The sequence below is a fragment of the Lepidochelys kempii genome, chromosome 17 (genome assembly GCF_965140265.1).
Source record: "Lepidochelys kempii isolate rLepKem1 chromosome 17, rLepKem1.hap2, whole genome shotgun sequence".
Classification (NCBI taxonomy): domain Eukaryota; kingdom Metazoa; phylum Chordata; order Testudines; family Cheloniidae; genus Lepidochelys; species Lepidochelys kempii.
The window spans coordinates 3,511,002-3,536,666 of NC_133272.1; the positions used below are offsets into that span (position 1 = coordinate 3,511,002).

The 25,665-nt window shown below is 46.7% G+C and overlaps 1 protein-coding gene across 1 annotated transcript in view; it reads left to right on the forward strand.

Annotated features, from left to right (window-relative positions):
- Window positions 1-25,201, forward strand: part of PIGL (phosphatidylinositol glycan anchor biosynthesis class L) — an 86,681-nt gene extending 61,480 nt beyond the window's left edge. The window contains exons 4-7 of the mRNA XM_073315457.1: window positions 7,350-7,417; window positions 16,112-16,143; window positions 22,486-22,619; window positions 23,561-25,201. Coding sequence (XP_073171558.1) covers window positions 7,350-7,417; window positions 16,112-16,143; window positions 22,486-22,619; window positions 23,561-23,659 — 333 coding nt within the window. The 3' untranslated portion in view covers window positions 23,660-25,201. The remainder of the gene's footprint in view (window positions 1-7,349; window positions 7,418-16,111; window positions 16,144-22,485; window positions 22,620-23,560) is intronic.
- The last annotated feature ends 464 nt before the right edge of the window (window positions 25,202-25,665 follow it).

Here is a 25,665-nt window from a genome sequence, read left to right on the forward strand (position 1 = left end):
GTGCGGAGGGCATAGGAGGCTTAAGTCTTGCAGTTATGTAGTGTGAGTTGAAAAATCACGTGCATTGGTTTCAAAGCATGAAACATGAACATCACAAGTGCCCTTCATGCTGTGCAGCTAGCATGGCATGTAGCCTTGTTAATGATGAAAGCAATGGACCCTGACAACCTGGATCCATGGCTTTTGGGACCCACTGCATCCCTCTATCTGGACGTGTTCAAACAGTTCACTGAACTGCTCTGAGCTTGGTCTGTGTAAATGGAGGAGATTTGTTTCCCAGACAAATGAATCTTTGTCACTGCCATAGAGGGCCACCTTGGAAACTTGCCAGGTGCCAGTGGCATCAGATTTGCATCTAGATTTACATAATTTTAAACCCCCAGATAAATGCCAGTGGCCCAGATAGTCGCTGGTTCTTGTAACTTCCCTAAATCAGAAGTAGGAGTAGAGTTTGCCAACAATGAAAACAAGCGGTTGATTAGTTTAGTTGAGCACCTACAACTTGGGTGTCTTCTACATTGTAAAACTCTGTGGTGTGGGCTACAGGTAGCTCTTGTCCCCACGTTGGGGTGTTATACCAATAAAATAAAAACCAGCAGGATCTTATTAAAGGGGAAAAGGCAAAATGCCACATTTATTGTGAATACAGAAAGAATCATTGTAAGCAGTTAGTTATAGCTATAACATTCCATTCAATCTCATATTTATTCACACATTCATTCATACAAACACACACACACAGGTTCTGCAAGGTTGTTATCATAGTTACCAGCCTTAGAGTTGCTCATGCCAAGCCACTGGACAGGTGGCCTGGACATGAGGAGGGAGCAGGGCGTTGTCAGATGCTCATCTGATGCTCCTGGAAGTTGGTTTGCAGAATCAGACCCCAAACTTCTTACTTTCTAGAGTCCATTTTTATAGGAATTTCTTCCTATGCCAGTCTATGGGAATTGTTTCATCATGCTGTTGCTGAATCGATCAGCAGATGGCACATTCCTGACGGCTCCGTGCTGCCAGATGTTATCTTGTTCTTTGGTTCTCCCATTCTTGAGGCTGTTGGGTGGATTCCAGTCTGCCCTCCGGGGGTCCTCTAGTTATTTCCACTTGACGCTTTCTTCAGCCGATGGACACTGGATTCTTAGGCTGGCACCTCCCTGATCATTCAGTTATTATCCACACCAAGCATCCATCCACATACATCCTCTATCTCTATTTTAATCACAATTGTTAACAAAGCGAGATGAGTACAACAAAAGGGCAGGAAGTCTCTGGGTGCTGTTTCTGTTGTTACAGAGTATTGCTTTGAGTCTCTCCCTGTGTGAGTAGTTGTTGTTACAAAGAATTGCTTTGAGAACAGACTCTGTCTTAGAATGTCTAACACAATTAGCAGCTTGCAAGTTTCACACATAGAGGGAGAGAAACACTACCAAAAACCAAGAGACCTCTTAATTAGTAATACCCTGGAATTTAAACTATGGGGAATCAAACTCATTTGTGATTTTAATACAGAACTTCTTTAATATGATCCAACAGGGGGCCCTCCTGTCCAGAGACTAGGGCCCTGGCCTTGACGGGCAAAAACATTGGGTGTTTCAGCCACGTTGGCTTGGCTGACTTACCTTACCATGACTGAAAAGCCTGGTTGAGTTACAGGCTAACATGGCTACACTCAGTTGACTTAACATGACTGAAAAACACACACCCTTTTGCCCATTAAGACAGGCACCAGACCTTACCCCAGCTCTTCTCCAGAATCGTTGCACAGAGAACTATATCTCGTATTTACAGAACTCCTGTGTCATTTGGCCATGGGGAGACATGCTAGAGTTCCAGCATGTCTGAAAGGAGGGATTGTGGGAGAGGGAGTCACACTATGTTCTGTGTATTTCTGTTCTATTACATAGTTACTCATTTCCCCAATTGCCCTGGAAGTCAGCGAGTAACTCAATCTCTTTGAGAGCTACAGGGACATGTGTCATCCTAGCTCAACATTAAATAGTGGAGACACAGAAATTAAAGGTTGGTGAACTCAAAGCCAAAACTAATTTATAAACTTTGGAAATAATTTCCTGCCTGCTAGATTTCTAAGTAAAAGCCAGTAGTGCAGGGAGTATCAGCCAAAGCCAGTCTGTCTCGATCTGGATTAGAAAGTACCTAGTGTATGTACCGCATGTTACATGCTATTGCTTGGGCCTCAGACAACCTCTAGATGATGCAATGCCTGTTAGTCAGGATCTCAGGCAATAGTGTTATTGGAGGCTTGGTGAAAGCAGAAATGGGATGAGGAGCTAGCATTCAGACTGTGCTGGGGCAGAGCTAGAGCTGGGTTCAAAGGTACCAGAATCTTATGAGTTACTCTCCACTTGGGACTGGTGGAAATCTCTCAACTTCAACTGCTCTAGAAAGATTCCCATCATCTTGGGCCACCTCCAAACCAGCCAGGCCCCCTCTAGTTTTGGAATTCAAACTCTGGACGTTGGGTTCAGATCTGGGGTTTTGAATCAGAATCCTCCAGCTCCTGAAATTTAAGAGACTCAAATTTGATATTCTAGTGTAGAAAGGACTTTATATGGCTTTGCAGGACACTGGGAACATAATGCAGCATGCACAGTTTGAATGCGCCTCTTGCAAGAATCTCTGCCATCCCTGCTTTCTCCCACCTTTCTTTGTGCTGTAGTTTTATCAGGTGTGCTTGAGGCAGGCAAAAGAATGAAAGGTCCTGTGGGCTTTCCTAAAGAGCTGGCACTCACCCAGACATCTGCAGCTCCAGTCCAGCCAGCGCTGCGATGCAGACTGTGGTTTGATTTTGGCCCAATAGCCCATTATTTTAAATTATAGTTTCTCTTGTTTAACAGCATGTGGGAGAGGGCCAAAGTGCTCTCCAAATCCAGCTGGATGTCTTCCAAAAACCTGCCCCACAAAGGACCAAAGAGGAGACCGCATAGGGTGTAATTTCTAATGACCTTTCCAAGCCCGTAAAAATTATATGTGGAGGAAATGGGGCTATAAAAGCAGGTTGCTCCTACAGTGTTTTCTTGGATGGCCCACTTCCTCAGAAAGAACAGAGAATCTGCTCCACAGAAAGGAAAATATCTATCCCGTCGGTCTCCTTGAGCAGAGGTGAGCTGCATTTTAAAATATTAGGCGGTGCCAGCAACTGTCAGGAGACCCAGTGTTTTTCTTCTCCAGTGTGCTTGATTTGCAGAGGAAGCTCAGAGTCTAGAGCTCTTAGCTCTTCTTCTGGTAATTGAGCAGATTTCCTCTGTGCTCCCCGCCCCCTCCGGAAGGGATTTCTGGTTCCTTGTTTATGTTGGCTGCATTGCTGGCTTCCACCAGTGAAAGTTCCATCTCCTAGATACCAAGATCATCTGGAAAAAGAAAACCCATCAGCACCAACAGCCACAGCTCCCTTTTCAGAACAGATGTGGAGAAGGAAACCCCCAAAGATTCCACTGAACAAGAATATTTCCTGTTCCAGCCTCTTGATCACAGAAATAGTCACACCCGTGTTCCAGCCCAGGCAGAATCAAGATGTGCAGGTTGTTCTATCTTATCCTGATTGCTTGCTTGCTTTCGTCATCAGCAGGTTGGGTTATGTTTTTAAACCAAACATGTAACTGGTGCTGTCAGGGTTCCCTCCCTACTCTGAACTTTAGGGTACAGATGTGGGGACCCACTTGAAAGACCCCCTAAGCTTATTTCTACCAGCTTAGGTTAAAACTTCCCCAAGGCACAAATTCTTTGCCCTTGGAGGGTACACCGTCACCACCAAGTGTTTTAACAAAGAATCAGGGAAAGGACCACTTGGAGTTCCTATTCCCCCCAAATATCCCTCAAAGCCCTTACATCCCCTTTCCTGGGGAGGCTTGAGAATAATATCCTAACCAGTTGGTTACAAAGTGGTCACAGACCCAAACCCCTGGGTCTTACGACAATAGATGAATCAATCAGGTTCTTAAAAGAAGGATTTTATTTTTAAAAAAAGGTAAAAATCACCTCTGTAAAATCAGGATGGAAAATAACTTTACAGGGTAACAAAAGATTCAAAAACACAGCAGAACTTCCTCTAGGCTTAGTTTCAAAGTTACAAAAAACAGGAATAAACCTCCCTCCAGCAAAGAAAAAATTCACAAGCAGAACAAAAGATAATCTAACACACCTTGCCTGGCTTTTACTTACAATTTTTGTAATATGAGAGACTTTTGGATGGTTTATAGGAGAAGGAGTTTTCTGATCTGATGCTTCTCCGCTTCCCAAGAGAACACACAAAACAAAGCCTTCCCACCCACCCCAAGATTTGAAAGTATCTTCTTTCCCCATTGGTCCTTTTGGTCAGGTGCCAACCAGGTTATTTGAGCTTCTGAACCCTTTAAAGGTAAGGAGGAATTCTAGGCTACCCTTAGCTGTATGGTTATGACCGATGCACTGTGTGGAAGGAGCAAAAGTTCCTCTGTGAAAGTTATCTCCAGCATGTGAAACACAAACTGGGAAGTCAGATTATAAAATAAATTCCCAAGGGCCAGGGAATGCATTGAAATGTGATTGCGGCGTACTTTCAGAATACTAGCAGTAATGAATACAGCAACCAGACTATATGAAATCAGTGGCCTGTGTGATAGACCCTAAACACTACGGACAGATGAGATGTCACTGCCAATCATAAGCTGCATGTCAGCAGTGAATGAAGTGATACCTGTGAATACAGGGCCAACATTTCAAAGGTAATCACCTAAGTTATACAGGTAAAATGTACACCCATATGCCTTTCTCCTACAAGACAGGTCACTGGATGAGTACAATGAATAACTGCACACACATCTGCATGCTTGTAGGCACAGTAGATTCACATACAAATATCTTGGGCATGAGTTAAGCAACGTCATTTGGAAATCAATCCCGTACAGTCTGTCTAGCACATTCAGATACTATCCCAATTTAAGCTATTTGTTATTTTAATTATGTACGGTAGACAGAGATTCTTATCTCTCCCCCATCCCCCCAGTATCTGAGCACCTTCCAGTAGCACATTTTGGCGATGTCTACACTGCACAGCTTTTAACGACCTGGCTGTGTTACCACAGCCGTGCCGCTAGAAGTCACGCAGCGTCGCTGCTGTTTGTCGGCTCTCCTGCCGCCAAAAAACTTCTACCCCCAACGAACGGCGTTCACGTTGTCAGCAGGTAAACGCTCCTGCCAACAACGCACGGGTCACACCGGCATTTGTGGCGGCAAAACTTGTGTCTTTCGGGGGAGGGGGTTAACACCTCTGAAAGACAAAAGTTTTGTCGTTCAATTGCCAGGGGAGACATAGCCTAAGTGACGTGACTAACAGTTGTCAGGGGTGGCTTATTCTCTCATCCTCTCCCCAGAGGAAGATGCGTGCATGCAGTGAAGTATGTTTTGTTTTGGTAGGTTTTTTAAAGTACATGCTGCTCTGTGCGTCTGTAAATATGTCCTGTCTTAGGGCCAGATTCTCCCACTCTGACTTATGTGGAGTAGCACCTTGCTACTCCCATTAAAATCATTGGGACTAATTGTGACCTAAGGAATGTATGACTTGGTGTAAAGGTGAATTTAGACTGTTAGTTCTTTGGGGGCAAGGACAGTGTCTTATCTCTGGTGTATAGAGCTCCATGTGAATTCATTACACTGTCTGGTGTTCTATCGTAACTCGATCAGCTCTCTGCCTTAGGGCCTGAGTGTGTGACATACTGTATGAGCTGAAATCCAGGAGGATCAGGCAAGCTCAGTACCTCACAGAACCATGCTTGTAGTGGGAATAGCCTCTCAAAAAGATGCCAAGTACAGAAAAAGGGGCAGTACTGAGTTATGCAAATTTACTCGGTGTGAAAGAGATACCAAGGAAACAACTCGTAATGTCTGGCAAAAACCAGTGGGGCTTCCACCAGACACGTTCTAAAGAGTCAAATAATGACCAATTAATTCTCCTGCTGGGTAGCCAAACTCATTGCACCAAATTACAGCTGCTGAGCAAAATGAAAAGTGTAACTGGGGACTCTCATAGGGTGGAGAACCTTTACAAAGGCTTGTCCAGTGCCCGTGTTTTCTGGATCTTTCTCAGGGTATGTCTTCACGACCCACGCCGCGGCAGCGCTTTAATGTGGCTTGTGTAGTCGCAGCTCCCGTCTCCCAGCGCTGTAAAAACCGCCCCCCCACCCCCGAGGGGAGCACGGCTCCCAATGCTGGTGCACTGTCTACATTGGCACTTCACAGCGCTGAAACTTGCTGCGCTCAGGGGGTGTTTTTTTCACACCCCGAGCGAGAAAGTTTCAGCGCTGTGAAGTGCCAGTGTAGACAAGGCCTGAGTCTGTCTTTGACTGTTGTTCACAAAGCACCTTCTGTGTTTGAAAGGGATGCCTGGGCTGCTCTTCCTGTAGGGTGGGTGGCGCAGCAGGTTGCAAAGCAGGTGGGGAGACTGTTTGATCTTCCCTCAACCTTTTACCCAGTGCTTTGGGCGTTGCCTGTGAAACTGAGTTGGAGAAAGGAACAGTTGTGAGTAAGCAAGGCTGTGGCATTTCCTCCCAGTACTAAAGGGACAGAACAGGCTGGGCAAGGAAGGAGACACTAGGGAGGTGTTGATTTCTTTGCAGACCACAGACCACACTACCTTTGAATAATGAAATAAAACCTTTCCCTGTGCAGACAAATAATAGTATATTGTTCCAACCTGACCAAGAGCCTGCCTTAGCCAAACACAGGACACTGTTAGCTGGTTGGTTAAAATAACATATTCCAGAAACAGGCTGTTTTTTCACAGTGTGATCCTGAAGTGCCTTCCCATTACAGGCACAAAAGTGATTTATGGAGCCTGCTGTTCCTGCCTGAGTGATAATGTCATGGTCTAGGGCCTAACAAAGCACAGTCTTGCCCTGCAGTTCACATGCACCCCAGTAATCTGTCAACTCCAGGAGAAAGGGACTTGTATAGTAGATTCTCCTGGATCCAGTAACCAGGAGTTTATGAGAGAGAACTTCTTCAGAGTAACTGTGAGGTCTGATTATTATTAGTAACGTGTATCCGGATATTTAGGAAGTGACGCTTCTCATCTTTCTGTCTAGGCTTTTACACTTCTCTCAGCACCATGGGGTCTGAATTATTATTATTATTTTATTTTATGTATTATTTGTATGACTGTAGAACCTCAGAGCCCTAGTCATGGACCAGGATTCCATTGTGCTAGTTGCTTTACAAACATGGGACTCACTCAAGCCTTCTGGCTAGGACAGTGCTGAGTTACACAAATGCCCAACCCCCTCGAATTTAGTTGCAACCTTTTACTGCACTCTGCTCCTTTGCTAAATAACTGTGTTCTGTGGGTTTTTTTGCAGCTGATAACCTTTGATGCGGGAGGAGTGAGCGGCCACGCTAACCACATCGCCCTTTACGCAGCTCTAAGGTACAGCGATGTTGTACAGTCCATTGCGCGCCTTGCCGAAATGCTATTTGAAACAGAGTGCATGTGGTGCCTGTGGAAGTAAAAGATTAATACTAGAGCCAAGCACTGCCTGGACCTCACCGATTCACCTCAGTCCCGACCTGCAGCACCCTCTGCTATTCCACTTGTGGGAACTGCCCAAAACTCTGCCAGTGCACCCGTGACCAGTGCACCCCTATCTGTTCTACTCCTGTGCTCTCCCAATATTTCTCCGCTAGTGCCCCTCACTGTGGGCTTGCAAGCCCCCACTCTGCTGATCCTGTTCTGGGCCCCTTTGTATCTACACTTTCTGACTCCTAGCTTTGTGTTATGAATGCACTTTCACCAAAATGTGATGCACAACTCACGTCCCATGTGCACTGATGGATTTAGAAGAATGTTTGAATGGAAGAGACTCTGGCCCCTGAATTCCATTCCCTGCAGTCTAGCAGGCCTGCATCTCTTTAACATCAGAGGGGTAGCCGTGTTAGTCTGTATCCACAAAAACAACGAAAAGTCCAGTGGCACCTTAAAGACTAACAGATTTATTTGGGCATAAGCTTTCGTGGGTAAAAAGAAGTGCATTTTTCCCCCAGGAAAGCTTATGCCCAAATAAATCTGTTAGTCTTTAAGGTGCCAACAGACTCCTTGTTGTTTTTGTTCTCTTTAACGTGTCTTCCCCCCAAATACAGAGTCACTCTCTGCTCTCATTCATTTAATCCAGCAGCTCCACAGCTACTGAGGGATTAAGTTTTATTTTTAGTGGCTGCTGCTGTTGCTTCTTTAATTTTTTTTGTGGGGGCAGCCTGTGTCACAGAGGAACTAGAGCATGACCACATCACTCATGGTTTCTGTGCCCTGATGAGTTCTCACACACACTGCTTTCAGACAGAGCTGCAGAGCATGTGCGGTGACCTTTCACACGCATTGATGTTCCTGCCTGCTGCTGTTCCCCATATGATTGTATGGGAAAAAAAGCAGCAAAGAGATCGAATTAACCCTCTCCCCTCCCTGTCTCTGTGTCAGCTAGTACCACGTATGGTACTTGCATTGGACTAACACAGTTAGCCTTTCAAACTGTCTTGCAGGATCCCCCAGGCACTCTTGTAGATGAAAAAGGTAAATTGGGGTGCTATTCCAGTTAATTAAATGATTTTGCACCCTGTTTGACCCTGTCACTTCTGCCTCATGCCCTCCAAAGGCAGGGGTCAAGTGGGCTGCATGACCAACCCCAGGATTCTCTCATATACTAGTCTCCTGACATACTGCTTTTGTGGCTGGTCCAGTTGCTGCTATTTCATATGTGTCCAAGCCCCAGATTTGTGGATAGCTATAAAATGTCAGGGCTTGTGGGGAGGATTTGTTTTTCTGCAAGAAATAAAAAGCATACATTAGCATTTTGCTTGAAATCCTCCTGTGGGGATTTTGAAGGCAGCCCCAAACCAACAGAAAAGAAACTTTTTTTTACAAAATTCTTTTCACCTAAGAATGAAGTGATGGACACAGTCCCTGTAATGGGCCCCACCCCATCATCTTCCCATGCCAGTGCTTTGGGATTCTTTGGAAGGAAGTCCGGGGAGAGTCCTCTCTTCTCCCCAGCATGCTTAAAGCTCCCATGTCCCAGTAACCACTCTCTGGCCAAGAGGGGCTGGATGTTTCACCGTGTCTCTGTCAGAAGAGGTGGCTCCAGAAACGTACCATGGTTCCTCGCCCGTTTGCAGAACTCCAAGCCCTTAATGGCCCAGTGATTAAGCCACCTGCCTTATCCCAGTTTTTGCCTTTTAAATGAGTAAGTATGCGAGAGTCTGCTACTGAAAAGTTTCAGAGTAACAGCCGTGTTAGTCTGTATTCGCAAAAAGAAAAGGAGGATTTGTGGCACTTTAGAGACTAACCAATTTATTTGAGCATGAAAGCTTATGCTCAAATAAATTGGTTAGTCTCTAAGGTGCCACAAGTCCTCCTTTTCTTTTTGCTACTGAAAAGTGTTAGTTTGACAGTCCTGGAAGCTGAAATCCTTCCACAGAACAGGTACAGTTTGGACAGCAGCAGTGCAAGTTATCCCATTCTGCCCCCTGCACCAGCCTCTAAAGCATGTGAGGTTGAAGCTTCATCGCCCATTCGATCTGGGGAGACTGCCAAGAATGCTGGGGGTGGGGTGACATCTGTGGCTGATTTGAGACTCGCCAGATCCATTTTACACCCATCAAATGGCACTGATGGGCTTCGTTTTATAGCAGGATTTCTCAAACTGTGTTCTGTGACTAACTGGTGGCCACAGAGCACTTGCTGGTGGTCCAGGAAGAGCTGGCTAGTCACGTAACAATGGTTACTCCCGAGAGAGACAGAGCAGTGGAAAGGAGAGACGAAAGGAAGATCAAAAGGAGAGAATGTGACTATTTTATTGCACTGAAGCCAGCTAACAATACATCTCTGCTGTCCTCATACGCCACCTCCTCCTCATAAGCTACTGCTGCAGTCGCCACAGGGATGCTTTGGGATCGGAAATGGGAGGTGGTTCCAACCCATCATGAACAAGGGGGGAGGTGACCATGAGACAATCCCCTTTTAACATGAAGTTATTTAGCTTGTAAAAAGTTCATGGCATGGACTGTACACTACTCTGTTGTACTGTGCCCAGCACAATGGGTTCTCAGTTGGTCCCTACGCACAAGGGTAAACATGATTACTGATGAGGTGCATGCGATGGACAAGTTTGAGAACCCGTGTTTTAGAAGACGATGATTAGAAGCACTTTTGTTTTATAGAGATGGGGTTGTACACTGATGTCATGGATGGCATCGAGGTGATTTTGGTTTGCATGAGTCTCAGGGCATTTCCATTTTAAACAGACCCTCCTGCCTAGCGAATGTGTGTTTTGTTGGCTTAAGATAAAATGGAATGTTCTCTACTGGGGTTTGCACACCCACTTCCTCTAGTGAAATTCATCTCTTCCCATTTAGAATATGAAAGAACAATCCCTTCGCTGCTTAGGCCAGAGCAAACTGAGTGGAAAATAGGAGCTGCTAATTTAACCATTGTGCATTATGTTGTTATAGCAACTGCATCCATAAAACTTATATCAACGAGGCCACGTAGAAAGCTACATCAAGGTATCATTAGTTGAGCAATTCTTGTCAATTCCATTCAGAAAAACGATCTAACTCCTCGTTTGTTTCCAAATGGCTGTAAACTCAGCGGGGGGTTCTAAATGAAGCCCTGTGGAGATGGTATTTGGGAGCTTAGTGTTTTATCATTTATGAGCTGATAATGATGCTGTTTGAGTGTCATTGATGCTTTGTTGTGGTTAAGTGCCCTGGCTTGAATCTTTCATGTGCTGTGTATGGCTGCCATGGGAGAGTTGATTTGTATTTGGGACATAAGTACAAAAGAAAAATGTATTTGTTGTCCCATGTACATTGTACTGGGACATATTCAGATATGGGGTTTAATTGAATGCCAATTGCAAATAGGTAAAGAAAATGGCTAATATCCAGCCAAATCCTGCAGACCTTACTCTGACAAAACTCCCTTTGAGGCTGAAGACTGCAGAATTTTCTTGACTTAGGAATTCCAGCTCATGCTTAGAGACACGATGTGCAAGGAGCAGGTTCCTCTTCAGATGATTAGGTGGATGATGATGGTATGTGGCACCCACTGCTCCCTTTGTCTTGGACGTCTTCCCACATTGATGGAGAGCTTGGGCCTGATTCTGATCTTACACCCGTTTTACACAGCTGTGCCCCATTAATTTCAATGGCATTACTCCTGATTTCACCATGTAAGTGAAAACATAATGTAGCCCTATGTTTTCCCATGTCACCCTCCTCCCCTTTCCTGGACGCCTCTTCACTCCATCCTGGAGAAGGATTTCCTGGGATGATTCATTTTGAGTGATTTAGTATCTGTCTGTGTTCTAGCTCCAATCTCAAGTGGTGATGAGACTTCCGAAGGAGGAACAGGTGAGGCCTGAACGTTTTCCTTCTGGTGCTGGGACCTCATGTTGCTGTCCCTCCTTGCAAGAGTCAAGGTTGTTCTGTATTGTACATGTTCCAGTGTTTTTTCTAGCCTCGTTTTACTAATTCCAGGGGTGGGGAGAATCAAGGAGGTTAGAGACAGGAGTGCCATCTAAGGTCCATGCAGCCCATCTCCATGGAGTCCGAGTAAAATGGTCTCTCACTATATGTTTTTCTAGAGCTCTGTTGAGTCTGGTGTTTGCGGTCTCAAATGATTGGGCTTCCACCACTTTCTTTGGAGAGTCAGCCCACAGCTATAATACATCACCTTGATTGCTAGCTTATAAATTCCCTTTCTGAATCTCACCTCTTTCCTTCTTCCAGCCTTTTCCTCATTCTTTATTCTGACGAGGTTGTTCTGATGTCTCCCCCTGAGCGGAGAGCCACAAAAATAAACTGAGCAGAAGGCACCAAATTCGTTAGTACTCAGCAAAGCTATTTCCTTGGTAACAGTGACCATGCTTAAACAAAATAATAGATCCCTCTGGGAATAGCCTCCCCCAGATCGTTAAGATTTTAGCAGTTTGTTCATGTAGTTGATTGAAGCTGTAACCTTTCCACACTCCACCCCCACACAGTACGGAGGCGAAAGCAGTGTCAGCGATGAAGCAGCTCCGTCATTTGTGAACTGGAAGATCCCTGGGTCACCCCTTCTCCAGATTACTTTGAATTGGCGAGGCCCCATCCTTTGTTGCTGAAATATGAATGAGCATAGATTGTATGAATGTTTTAAACTGTGTTTTGCCTACACAGTGCGGTTCTGGGTGCAGGGGAAATGCAGCTGGCCAGTCCAGTTAGGGTGGGGGAGGTATTTCAGATTGTAAACATTCAACATCTGGCAAATCTCTCGCTGTATGTAACATCCCTGGGACTCCTAGGAGACTGGCTGCTCTTCCTGCTCCACATCTATTTCATCAGATTAATTGGGCAGATTAGGGGACAGGAACCTAAATGGAGCCCCAGCTGCGCCTTGCATTCCCTGCTATGCTCCTGCAAACTGTATTTCCTCAGTATGCCTTAGCAGATAGCCTAGTGAATACAGTGTAGGGTTTTATGTTCCCCACAGTGGGACCCTCTTAGAGTGAAGTCATGGATTTCATGGAACAATTTCTCTCTGAGCAGAGTGTCACCAACACAGCAATCTACCCACTGGGACTTTGACTCTGCTTCCCTCTCAGTGGAGTTTCCTGCTCTCTAAATTCCCTGTGAGCTAAACCCTGAAATCCTCACTCACTTTTTACTCACGCCTTATTGACTTTAGTGGAAGTTGCTTGTGCTCAGGGCCGCTCAGGAGCTGGCTCATACACTTCACTGGGAGGAGTATTGACTGAATAAAAAGAAGGACCTCAGGATTTGGCCCAATGGAAACTTTGCTTAAACAGTGAGGTCCTAATATTGCAAATTCCTGAGCACCTATGATGTGCCAAGGGCCCTCAATTCCCATTGATTTTAAGGGGAGCTGAGGCTGCAGGTCCCTTAGGAATCTCAGGAATCTTTTAATGCAGAGAGATTTCTTGGGTTCCCTGCAGGACTTCAGAGATTCTTTGAATCCTTTGCTGCAGGGATCCTGCTTTTCTTTCTCCTTCCCCTAGAAGGGGATATGGAAGGTGCCCTGTCTTGGAACTTGCCACTAGCATAACAAAGAAGCACAGCCAGGAATCCCCTGTCGCTTGTAAATGGCTATAAATCGGGTTGGGGCATTTTGGTGCTCAGTGGATGAGTTTCAACTATTTCCGTCTGTGGTTGCTTTCACTGCAGCATCACTTCAAAATAATAATAATAATAAAAATCTCTCAGGAAACAAACCATGGAAAAAGCTCCCGAAGGAGCCCATTTGTATCTTTTCTTGTCATGACCTCATGCCAGACTCTTACATTTCACCCAAACCACAGCACGTCCAGTATGTAAAACAACATTCCCAAAATGGCATCAGCGAAGAGCTGCAACCTCTCCCCTACTTGGAAGTGTTCCCTGGAGAGAGCTGCAGGAGGGGCGTGGGAGGGAGCTAGAAGATTGATTTGCGAGAGGAATATTTGTTAGTATATAGGGGCTTGAGTGGGAGGAAGAGCTTTGCCTCACTCTCTCTCGCTTTCCCTGCAAGCACAGTTCCTTCCCATCTATAGTCCTAAGAGGTATGAATGGATGAGCCTGTTGATTTCTCTGCAGCATTCCAACCATGTGAACCTTACAGTAACATTGCACTGTACCTTGCTCAGCCAGTGCTGTAATGTTGGCTCAGGATGGTGGTACTAAGGTCATCAATAGAGCAGCTCTTCCAGGTGAGAGCAGGGAAGGGTTGCAGTACCAGCACTGAGGACCTTCCATGTTAAAACAGAACTTGAATTTCCAATGGTGCTTTTTCCTCCTGAACCTTTGTGTGCACAAATCCCCTATTCTGCTACTGACTTGAACCTTCCTTCCCTGCTGATTGTGCCGCTGCTCTTAACTGGGGCTTCTCCAGGCAGGCTCCTTGCCGCTATAGTTTGTGGCCAGTGATGATGATTATTACTAGTCCACTCCTGGGGCAGCTCTTCTGTTTGTTACCTTAAGCCTCCCTTTCGATGCCTTTTATTTATAGGCGTAAATATCCTGACTGTCACCCCGGTGGCAGAGCAGAAAGTCCATAAGAGCGGAGTCTGAACAGAGGTGGGTGACTGAAGAAGTATTACAAGGACGGTTTCCTAGACTGGAGGTAGCAAAGGCTGTCATGCGATGGACCTTAGGGCTCAAACCTTGAAAGCACTGCTGTGGGAGCGCTCCCGCGGCAGCGCTTTGAAGGGTGAGTGTGGTCGCGCGCACACGTGGTCCTCCGCGAGGGGATCAGCGCCGAGGGCTGGGAGAGAGCTCTCCCAGCGCTCCTGGTACTCCACCTCCGCGAGGGGATCAGCGCCGAGGGCTGGGAGAGAGCTCTCCCAGCACTCCTGGTACTCCACCTCCGCGAGGGGATCAGCGCCGAGGGCTGGGAGAGAGCTCTCCCAGCGCTCCTGGTACTCCACCTCCGCGAGGGGATCAGCGCCGAGGGCTGGGAGCGCGGCTCCCAACGCGGGGGCACTGTTACACTGGCGCTTTACAGCGCTGTAACTTGCTGCGCTCGGGGGGTGTTTTTTCACACCCTTGAGCGAGAAAGGTGCAGCCTTGTGAAGTGCCAGTGTAGCCACAGCCTCTGGAGAAGGAAAGAACAGTCGTGGAAGAATCTGTTTAGGGGATTGGTCTCCTGATCACTGCTTTTGAATACAGCCATGTCCTGCATTTCTGGCTTGACTTTTGCTTTGAATTGCTTTGCGTATTCATCACCCAGCGCTTCCTATTTTGTCTATCCCTGTATGGCTAATCCCTTTCCTCGAAACTAGCCAGTAACTAGAGATAATCATAGTTTGAAAATGACTAGAGGCACAATGCAGTTTACATACAATATACGTTTTGCCCAGGTTGATTTACACATGAAATGCACCAGTAAAAGACGATAACAATCTCTTTAAATATTACACAGGGTTAAATAACCTTTTTTTCACCCAAATGGTCCATTTTGTTTTTCCTTCAACAAGCACAAGCCTAGCTATGTAACTCCTGCTGCCATCTACTGGAAATCTGCAGGTCCAGCCAGCAGCAGGCTGGGCCAAAATCAGTGGAGATGTAAATGGTGTTACGTGTAAGCTGTTGTGAGTTACACACAGAGGGGGAAGGCAGAGTTGTAGCTGGAAAAACAGGAACGTTAAAGGGGAATGAGGCTAACCACCCTCCCACTCCTTCAGCATGTGACACCCACTCGGACTTATTGATGTAATTAACACCACTGTTTAGATCTCCCCTGAACTGCGCCCCATCTGCTCTGTTTTCTAAAGACTTTTTTTCTTTTGAGAGGTCCTTCTGGGTTGGGATTGAGGCCCACTGTGGGGACAGCATGGGGGAAGCATGCCCTACCGTTGCCCATGCTGTCTCTGCGCTCTGTGGATAACTAGAGGATAACTGACTCCCGGGCTCTCGATCGGGCACCTCCCCCCAGAATGAAGTCACTAAACCTGCAGACTCTGTCACTGAATGAAAAAGAGAGCAGCTACTCTGGGCAAGGCCAGAACCAGTGTCTATTCACAAGCTGGTTCGAACAATGGAAACAGAAGTGGGTTCAAACACTTGCGCTTGTGGACAAAGTGACATGATTAGGTTAACTATGCAGAGCCCTGTCTACCTGGGCTGGGGAAACCTGGCTAGCACTTCCCTAGCAAGTCCTCTGTTCAGCATGGCTTGCTAGAGGGGTGCTACTGCTGAGCCAGTGTCCCAGGCCACTAGAGACAGGACCCTAAAGAACAAGTGGTATTTGGTAGCTTCTTGCAGAGTTTCCTATATTGTAGCACTAGATGGTGAGAGCCAATTGGACATGGGTGGGGAGTGCTTATGTCCTGCCCCACCAGCCATCCAGCAATGAGGACAAGGAAAGTAGTGATGGATTAGGAGCAAAAGCATTTGTGGGGAACCAAACCTGCTATCTTCCAGGGTCAGTGGGAGCTGGGACATCCAGTCTCTGCTCCAGAAAGCTTATTTTAGGGGCTGGCATTGTGAGTTTTCATGTGTGTGTGTTATTTAGCCCTTAGTGCTTATACGTATTTAAAGAAGGATTCAAGTGGCCTCACTATATGTTCACCATGGTTTCTGTTTCAATTCACAGGTATCTGCACTCAGAGAGGAAGTTACCTGAAGGTACGTCACACATGTTTAAACAAAAGCATCAGTGACGCTGCAGACATGACATGTCTATTGACTTGCATGTTATGTCCAAGTCCCCATTGGAATAATTCACCTCTTCTTTGCAATGCAAATGAAATCTATAGCTGAACTCCTGGTTGCTCTTTCATACTTTTTCCTGAGCTTATGTTCCTGTACAGTCCCTTCTTCTGGGGCTGGGCATTAGCGTGACTCAGGCTGGTCTCCCACGGGAGTCGGGTTAGGTTCAAAGGCACCCTCTTCTCATCCTGTGTGTTTGTCCTGTCGGGATTGTGTGACACCAACTCCGCTTCTTGGCCTCTTGCTGTGTGCACATAGCTGCTGTTTGCAGGCCTTTGCCTTGCTCTCCAGTTCTTTTGATTTGTCTGTTTTTAGATATAATATTAGGCCTAGACATGAAGGTGAAAAGGGCTTTAGCAATGCAGTCAGATGAAGAACTCTAACTCAATAACATTGTTGCTGAGAATGGTTTTATAGCCAAGTTTAAACGCAGTCCTAGCTATATTATCCTAGGTCAGGTTCCCTCACCAACGTGGGCAATATGAGAAGCACATATTAAAACTGTGCTATGGATATTATCTGGAGGAATGGTCCGTCATACTGTTTGGCTAGGAGGGGTCTCAGCAAGGCCCCTGTCCACACTGCGGGACAACAGTAGCCAAAGCAGAGGAGAGGAAGAGCAACATGCTTCCTAACTACCCTCCTTCTGATGCTTTTACTCCATGCTACCCAATCCCAGAGCAGATCCTCGGCCCTTATCTCTCCCCCACTCCTCCCAGTGATCTGCTCTGGGAAGGAACTCTTGGAGGAGTCAGCTCTGCCCCCAGGCACAGAGATCCCCAACCAGTCCGGTCATCCCCACCCAGCATCCAAAAACCATCCACACTTTGCTGCCGTTACCTTAATCTCAAATCCTTTTTGGATGAGAAGGGTTGTGTGTCATACAGATTTGTGTGTTATACAAGGATTTGAGTGTGTCATACAGAGTTGCTTTTGCTTCCCTAGTGATTAAAGGTTGAGGGTCATCCATGTGGTGGAGCAAGCGTGGGCCCAGAAGCCAGAATCTCCTGCTCTTTTATCCTGACTCTGCCACTCTGTGGCCACAGTCAGGTCACGTCCCCTGAATGGGAAGGTTCACACTGACCTCTCCCCATGGGGGATCTGGGGGGTTATGTCTGTGCAGCATTTTAAATGGGCAAAGAGCTGTGTGTGTACTGAGTATTGTCCAGAGATTGGGCACAGCATGAACAGCAGGGGTAGCTGCAAAGTGCTGGGAACAATGAAAAGCAAGTGCCTAGGTGTTACTGCCATGCTGCAAGGAGACAAATATGTCAGACCCCATCTGTGATGAACCCCCTTCAACAGGCTAATGCAGTTTGACTAGACTTGGTTTAAGCATGGTTTGGCCCTGCCCTCTCAGGCCAGAGAGACCATGTCTAAAACTGGTTCAGATAACCAATGTAAGACCAGCATAGATGGCGCCTCAGTTTCTCTGGCAGCGCCAGTGGGCTTCTGAAGATATGCATCAGGCTAACTGCTCTGATTACATCACATCTTACATGACCTACAAATGCCAAAGGAGTCGGGAGCTCCCATGTTGCTGCTTACATTAAGCCTTTCCAAATATAGTTCCAGTCTCATTGAAATTCCCGGTATTTATAATTCGATCTGGCAGGCATGCAGGGCCATGCATCAGAAGGGCTTAATGAAATGATAGTGACGTCGGGCCCGCCTTGGCTGTCTGGAGCACAGCTGAAAAGCATACTCAGCCCAAGGAAAGGGCCTGCTCCCTTGCCAGGAACTAGGAACTGCGTGCATTGAACCTGTGTAAGCCCATGGGATCAAAGAGCCCACAGGAAATGATTCTGCAAATAGTCTTTCACTGGCATTTTGGGTAGCGGTATGCAAATGAGTACCCCGAGCATCCCACTTTGCTTCCTAATTCCCATATTGAATGTGGCCACAGCAGGAAGCTGAGTCCTCCCGGCCAGCTCTGAGCAAGCAGGCCTGATTCAAGAGCTGGGGACAGCTGGTTTACACACATCCACGGTACATCCACCTCCTGGCTATAACCAGCTCCCAGCCAGAAGAGCCAGTGCACTAACATCTAGCAAAAGCAATGCAAGCCCCCTGTCATAGATAGCTCTGTAAGAGCCTACGTCATTCCAGGCACACTTGTTGCATACGTTTGTTGAAACAGAAAGCCAAGCTGACTGGGCTTCAGAACTCCAGCAGCTGATCCGCTAGCTAGAGAGGTCACACTAGCCTGGCCAATTGGTAAAGCAGCTGACTAACAATCTTAAATCTATCCTGGGGTCACAGTCACGACCGTCTCCTCCACAGGTCTTCGCCTGAGAGTGTCACAGGAGCAAGCCCATCAGTAGCGCCACTTGACATTCCCTTTCTTTTACCCTGGCTGGCAGGAAGGGCTTTGAATCTCTGAGCCCTTCCCATCTGTAGCTGGACTGTACATTCCCTACCAGCTTCGTTTCATCTCTTCTTCTCATTCAAAGTGATCTCTGCTGGTGGTGCCTCATGACCCTAGTCGTATTGCTAATGCAAACAACTCCTTTATTTAAGGTTTAAATTGTGGCTGCCTAAGCTGTTCCCGCTCTGTGCATAGAGGACTTCAGCCTGTGGGGCAGTAAAACTGGCACCTTTCACTAAATTCACTTGCAATGATTTTGCTTTCCAGTAGCAATGTAGTGAGCCTTCCCAGCTGCTAGGGATCGGGAAGCAAAGGGCAATGTGGTTGCAGATGAATTAGTATTTCTTAGAAAAAGATGATTAGGGAATGGGGGAGCAGCCCAGACTTCACAGTCCATCAGTGTTTAACCCTAGGGCAGGCCATCCCTCTCTTCCCAACTTTGCACTTAGGAGCTCCGGAGGCTCTGCCAAGGCTTGTAAACAGTGACCCAGGTAAGGAAAAGGCCCATTGCACTATGTTTGCTTTTTGTACACCCCATTGAAAAGGGCTGAGATGCAAACAGGTGGCTGATGGAAATGTGGAATACCAGGGCAAGGGAATCCATTTCAGTGGCTCTCCTCTGCTCTTCCACACAGCAGGGCATGATCCAGACCTCTTCAGCTGGAGTTACCCAGCAAGCAGATTTCTACACTTGAGCAGCCCAGAGGGTCTCCGTCCACATCCCCTACTGACTGAACACAAAATGGATCTGACAGGCCAGGCTTTCATGGGTCTCCTTAACTGTGATTGCAGAATGGGTGGGCACTGCTGGTTTGCACACACACAATGGATGTGCCTGCAAATTTTCATCGGCACTTAAGGACGGTCGACAAGCCCTGGAGTTAAAGAACAGCAAAATAATTCACTTCTTGGAAACAAGAAATTGACTTTCTTGGAGGTAAATGAACGGAAGCCACTTTCCACACCACCAAGTCACTTCAGTCTGTACCACTGTCCCCTCTCGCTGGGAGCCACCTTCGCAGCATTGAGCTGAATACGCTCAGCAGCCTGAAAGGATTACACACCTTCCATGTTGATGGCAATGACCAGGAAGATGAGCCAGAAGTTAAACTCAGGTCTGAAATGAGGTTTGGGCCTCATTGTCAGGTCCAGGAGAAAAGCCTGAGCCCCTGCCCCCCATTCTCACCTTGTGTTTCTCCTGCACCACAGAGGGTCTTTGGTGCAAGGGAAGGGGAGTGGTACAAAGTATCCCTGGCACACAGGTTTCAGGGCTTCTGGTGTCCAATACTTCCACGTGGTCTAGTTGTAAGCAGCCTGGTAGGACAACAGGCCCCTCCACCCTTCCCTAACCACCTGTGCAGGGAAGGCACAGTGACCTTTAACAGGCCAGTGTTCCACTGAATTGCTGCCTCTTCAACTGGAATGGATCAGGTACATGGTACAGCTCTGACATGACGAATGTGCTGAAGGCTTCTGAACTTGCTGCCATCTGGTAAATTGGCACACTAGCTTGTATATGATGGTTGCTTTCTTCCAGTTACAGTTACCATTGGAGAGCACCATCTGCTGGAAACGTCTCTTTATGACCTGGCTATTTTTCTAATGTCAATATTAACGATTTATCACCTTCTGGACAATATTTACTCTGGCTTATCTGCTAACATCAGACTTCCTCTGTCAGGTCAGAGCCTGCAGCAATGTGAACTGATGTGACACTTCTGTGAAAACTCCAAATCATATACCTTGTGTCACTCTCTATTCTAGCACATTGGATCAGGATGGAAACCTGCTGTTGCCCTCTGACCCTCTAGCCCTGCCCACTTGCAGATGCAGAAAGTAATGCTGAAAGCTATCTCAGCTCTGTCAAGCCTGCCAGTGACTAACCCCTCAGGAACAAGTCAGCTGCAAACCCTGCCAGAAAGAAGACTGGGAGAGGTTAGTGCTGATCTAGTTAGATTGTATTGGCCAGGCTTTAGTCATAATCAGGCAAAAATCATCTAATAACCAGGGACTAATGCAAAAGCAGGAGCAATTATGATTTTTGTCTTTGGGAGTGCAAAAGGAAATAGAGAAGGTGGGGAAAATCCCTTCACCTTTCCTTTGGAGGGAGGAAGAGGAATTGAGGGGCCTGGAGGCAGTGCTGGAAGGAGGGGTTTCCAGAAAACCTACAGTGGTCTTTCACTGATGGCCCCTGATGAAATAAGAGCAAAGTTAAAAAGTGGGTTGGTGCCACTCCTAGGAATAGGTGAGGGGCAAGCATATGCTCCGACTCATTTGTGAGGCTGGAGAAAGTTGGAGGTCTTGCCCTGTCTCCATTCTTTGTTCCTCGGCCCAGAATATTCCACAGCTTCCTTCTAAATGTCTTTATCAGCATGCTGCTCCCCTCATTCTACACCTCAGAGACCTCTGTGTGGCTTCTCCCCCTGCCTGTCTCCAAGAATTCCACAAATAGCTCGCTCAGGGTATGAACAAGAGTTGTTGCTTTCCCACCCTGGACCTGAGCCACTTTTGCACTACAATGCAGGTTTTAGTGAAACTAACTTGTGCTTGATCCTGTGAAATCAGTGGGAGTGAGACTGTTCTGCACCCCTAGCACCAGGCCCTTAGTAAGTAATAAGTGTCTGTCTAGAGAACTCACAGCACAAAGGCAGCACCCCAAGCTGCCAGCTACTTGGCGGGCACAGAATGAGGAATGCACATTGCCTAGGGACTTTTAGGAGGGTCTCTCTTTTCTCCTTGTCTTGGAGTCAGTCAAACCTCAGCTAACTTCTTCCCTCAGAGAACAGTGAGCCACTCCTGGATTTCAGCATCATGTCCCATTTGTCTGAGAACAATCAATTGCTTCATGTTCACTTTGTGATCCTGAATCAACTTGCTTCATGTTCACTTTGTGATCCTCGTGCCCTGTGAGAACATAATGACAACGGAGAAGGACCTCAGTCCCCAGCTGAAGCTGTATTAGATGTGTGATCTTGGGTTCTCCTAGGGTTAAAATGATACAGACGTTGTGACAGTTCAGGCCTCCCTTTGCACCCTCCCTTCAGAGTTTCATTGAGATTGCAGGGGCATGCTGCAGTGCATCTGATTGCGGAGCCTACTATGTCTATACAAAGTGACTCTGTTCTCATCTGTCAAACTCCAAGTAGTGCCTAAAATAAGGAGCATAATTACTTCAGTTTCTGAAGTGTCAGGAAATCTCAAGGCACTTTCCCAAAGAGCTACATTTCCTTAATGGGACCATCAGCTGAGCTCATTAATAACTACAGTTTAGCCATGAAAGAAATTTAGCAATTAACTTTTGAGTTCAAAGATTTCTTAGAAACAGGGGAAAGAAATGAACCATAGCTGAATCTGTTCTGCATGCTCCTTTCACCCCCTGCATGACAAACATCTCGGTGATGGGTTTTGAGCTCCTGTTAACATGTAATCACCTGCCTGTGTCAATATCTCCTGCAGTCATTCCTGGACACTGAAAACACTCGTTTCTGTAGCAAAGCATGTTGAAAATTGGAATAGAATGACAATCAAATGAGCTTGTTTAACTACCTTCAAATGATACAGTGTTGGCATTCAAAGGGCCTTCCCATGCATTTCAATGGGAACAGGACTGGGCTCAAATAAGTTCAGAAATAATTGAGATTGTAATAAAAAGGCATCCAACCTTTAAACCCAGGTTTTCTTCTTGGGAGTCCAAGTTTGCTGTCAGCAGAATAGCTAAGAAGCAAACAGAATTGAATAGAAATTCACATGACACAAAAGTAGGTTCTGACAGAATTTGGACTCCTGGTGGGCTGTCGTACAGGAGGCTGGGGGCTTTGCCTACCCTCGTGATGCTGTGAGCTTGTAATCATCTTGTTGTCTTGCATGCTTTCTCCTGTTGCTCTGCTCAGGGTGCCGGGTCCTTACGCTCAAGTCAGTAAACCTCCTCCGGAAGTACATCTCCATCCTGGATGTCCCCATTAGCTGCCTCCAGTCCCAGGATGTTCTCTTTATACTAACAAAGGAGGAGTCTGAACAAGCCAAGGTGAGATGCACTGTTCCTGCCCAGTCTGTTTGATCATTTCAGAATTATTGTGAGAGCTTCAACAAAAAGCGCCTCATGCATGTAGAACTTAAAAATATATATACTGCACATGGAGTGTAATTGTCACATTTCAAACAGTCTTTGATTTATGAAGCATCAGTGGATTTGCTTTTAGGACTATTTACTTGTCAAGACAAATTGCTTTGTACGCCGTTCAGATGGTGGGATTGGGCAGCTCTTAGACCCTGGGTGGCCAGAGTGCACTCTTATATTTGATACAGTGATGTGGACTATAGAGACTACAGTTCCCAGCATGCAGTATTCTCTCTTGATCTGCCCTCTGCGTTATATGACTACTTGTGGCAGCAGGCTCTTAGCAGGTTGCCCTGTCTTTTGGGCAAACTTTGGGTTATTCTACTGTGTGCGATCGCTATACATTCTTGTCAAGAAACATCTAATCACCATATGATTAGAGCTCCCTCCACAATATATTAAAGTAAACATTACAGAGCAAACAGTGCTGCTAATCTACAAGTAACACCCACAGCACTGTCATAGTTGTGAGGGTAGTAACAGAAGGTTCCAAGTACAAAAATTCCTCTGATATTTCAAGCCACAGTGGCTAGAACCTTGAATCTGACCTTCCTACTGACACTTACTTTCCAAGTGGCATCTCATAAATACATGAAATGGGCCTCAACTAGCAACATCTGGTCATATGCAACCACTTGAAAATATCCCCAGTGATTCCAGTATAGCACTGTTTGAGTTTAGTCAGAATCCCACCGCTGCTAAGCTGTGTTTGTGCTGGTCCTTTGGTGGGTCTCTGAAGATAGGTTTCACTGTAAATCTAGTAGTGAACTTTACAGAAAGCCCTGAAAGCTGTCTTCCGAATGGGTTTGGAAGGTCTAATGCTTTCTCGCATATTTTTATCTTTCTAGAGAGCCATGCGGTGCCATCACAGCCAGCTTCTCTGGTTCCGCCACACCTATATCCTGTTCTCACGCTTTATGGTGATCAATTCACTTTGCCTTCTGTAAAGGGAAGGAGAATCGTACACACTTCCAGGGGGGTATTGAGAGACCAGAGAAGGGAGACAAAGAAAAGAGAGGCTCTTCTTGACCAAGCACTGTTGAAAGCTCTTGCTTCTTTATTGTCTCAAGAAGAGGACAGAATTCCACCTTCTGTGTGCCCTGCAGCCTTTCAGATTGCAGAAACAAACTGTATTTACATCCTTCTAGGTGTCCTTTGCCTGACAGCCTGGGAGATGCCTGGGTTCAAACAATTACTGAACTCCCATTGTAACAGCTTAAATGGTCTTAGAACCACCAGCAAATCAGATTGATCTGAGTCTAATTACTAGTGAAGTAGAATTTTGAAGGTGTTTAGAATACAGCATGTACTTTATGTGCTTTTACAATGGGTGTCCCCAGGGAGACAAGGCCCAGATCGCCACCTGGTGATTCCTGCGTTTTACCCATTTCCCTCTGCTGTAAAGATCAAGCACCAGGAGTGATTTGTCCAAGGATACACATTGTCCCTTGGGGTTTGAACCAGGATCCTCACAGCCCTCAGGCTGTAACACTGAACCACCCAGGACTGCCTGTCAGTCAGCCAGTTCCTGCTGATGGAGGGCTGGTTTCTTGACTTTAAAATGCCAAAACTTTAGGAATAAAATATTAAAAATTAATAATATATAACTAATATAATTGCACTGAACTCTTAATGTTCCTTCCCTCTCGACCCTCCCAGCCACCCTGTGGTGCGAGCTTTACTCTGCTGGACTGTACCTCGTGAAACACTAGTATTTATTCCTGCTTCCAAACAAAGTCTTTGAGATCCGCTGAACCTAAGCTGTTTTTTATCAGGATGTGCAGGGTGTACAAATGAAGTTACAAGTGAGAGGACGCCAGCCAGTCCTTTGACAGAATAAATATATAGACATAAAAATTCCAGATGCACTATTTGAAAAGCTGCCCCCTTCCTCTTAGCTGCCAGGAGGAAGTGCTGGGTTCTGGGTTTTGCAGCCCACAGATTCAGCAGGTAAGTGACAGAGAGGTCAATTTTCAAATATGTATTTGTAATTTTTAAGTCTACACAGAGATTTTAGTAATAATTGGAATCTTAAAGGAGAACTTTCACACCGGAGCAAACTAAATAATACTCAGCATTTACAGAGCACTTTGCACTCATCATTGAGTTATTCCTCACCACACCTGTGGGAGATAGGGATGTAAATACTATAAACCCCAGTGTAAAGATGGCAAAAGCAGCTTGCCCAAGGATACAGAGCAAGTCATTGCACTGCCAGGATCAGAGCCCAAATTCCTGGCTCCTAATTCCTTACTCAAATCACAACACCCTCCCAAACATAGCTATTAAAAAGATACTAGGGCAGAACTGTACTCTCAGTACTTAAGCACACAGCTAGGGTTGCCAACTTTCTAACTGCACAAAACCGAACACCCCTGTCCCGTCCCCTGCCCCACCCCCCCACTCACTCCATCCCCCCTCCCTCCATCGCTTGCTCTCCCCCACTCTCACTCACTTTCACTGGGCTGGGGCATGGGGTTGGGGTTTGGGAGGAGGGTGAGGATGAGGGCTGGGGATGTGGGCTCTGGGGTGGGGCTGGGAATGAGGAGTTTGGGGTGTGGGAGAGGGCTCCGAGCTGGAGCAGGGGGTTGGAGTGCGGGGGGTGGGGGGGTGGGTGAGGACTCTGGCTGGGGGTGCAGGCTTTGGGATGGGGCTGAGGATGAAGGGTTTGGGGTGCAAGAGGGGGCTCCAGGCTGTGGAGTGCAGGAGGGGATGTGGGCTCCAGCTGGGGCTGTGGGCTCTGGGGTAGGTCTGGGAATGAGGGGTTTGGGGAGCAGAAGGGGGCTCAAGGCTGGAGCATGGTGTTGAGGGGTACAGGAGGGAGTTTGGGTGCAGGAGGGGACTCCAGACTGGGGCAGGGGGTTCAGGGTGCTGAGTCCTGGCAGCACTTACCATGGCTCCCAGAAAGCAGCTGCCAGGTCCCTGCATCCCCTCGGTGCATAGGTGGCCAGGG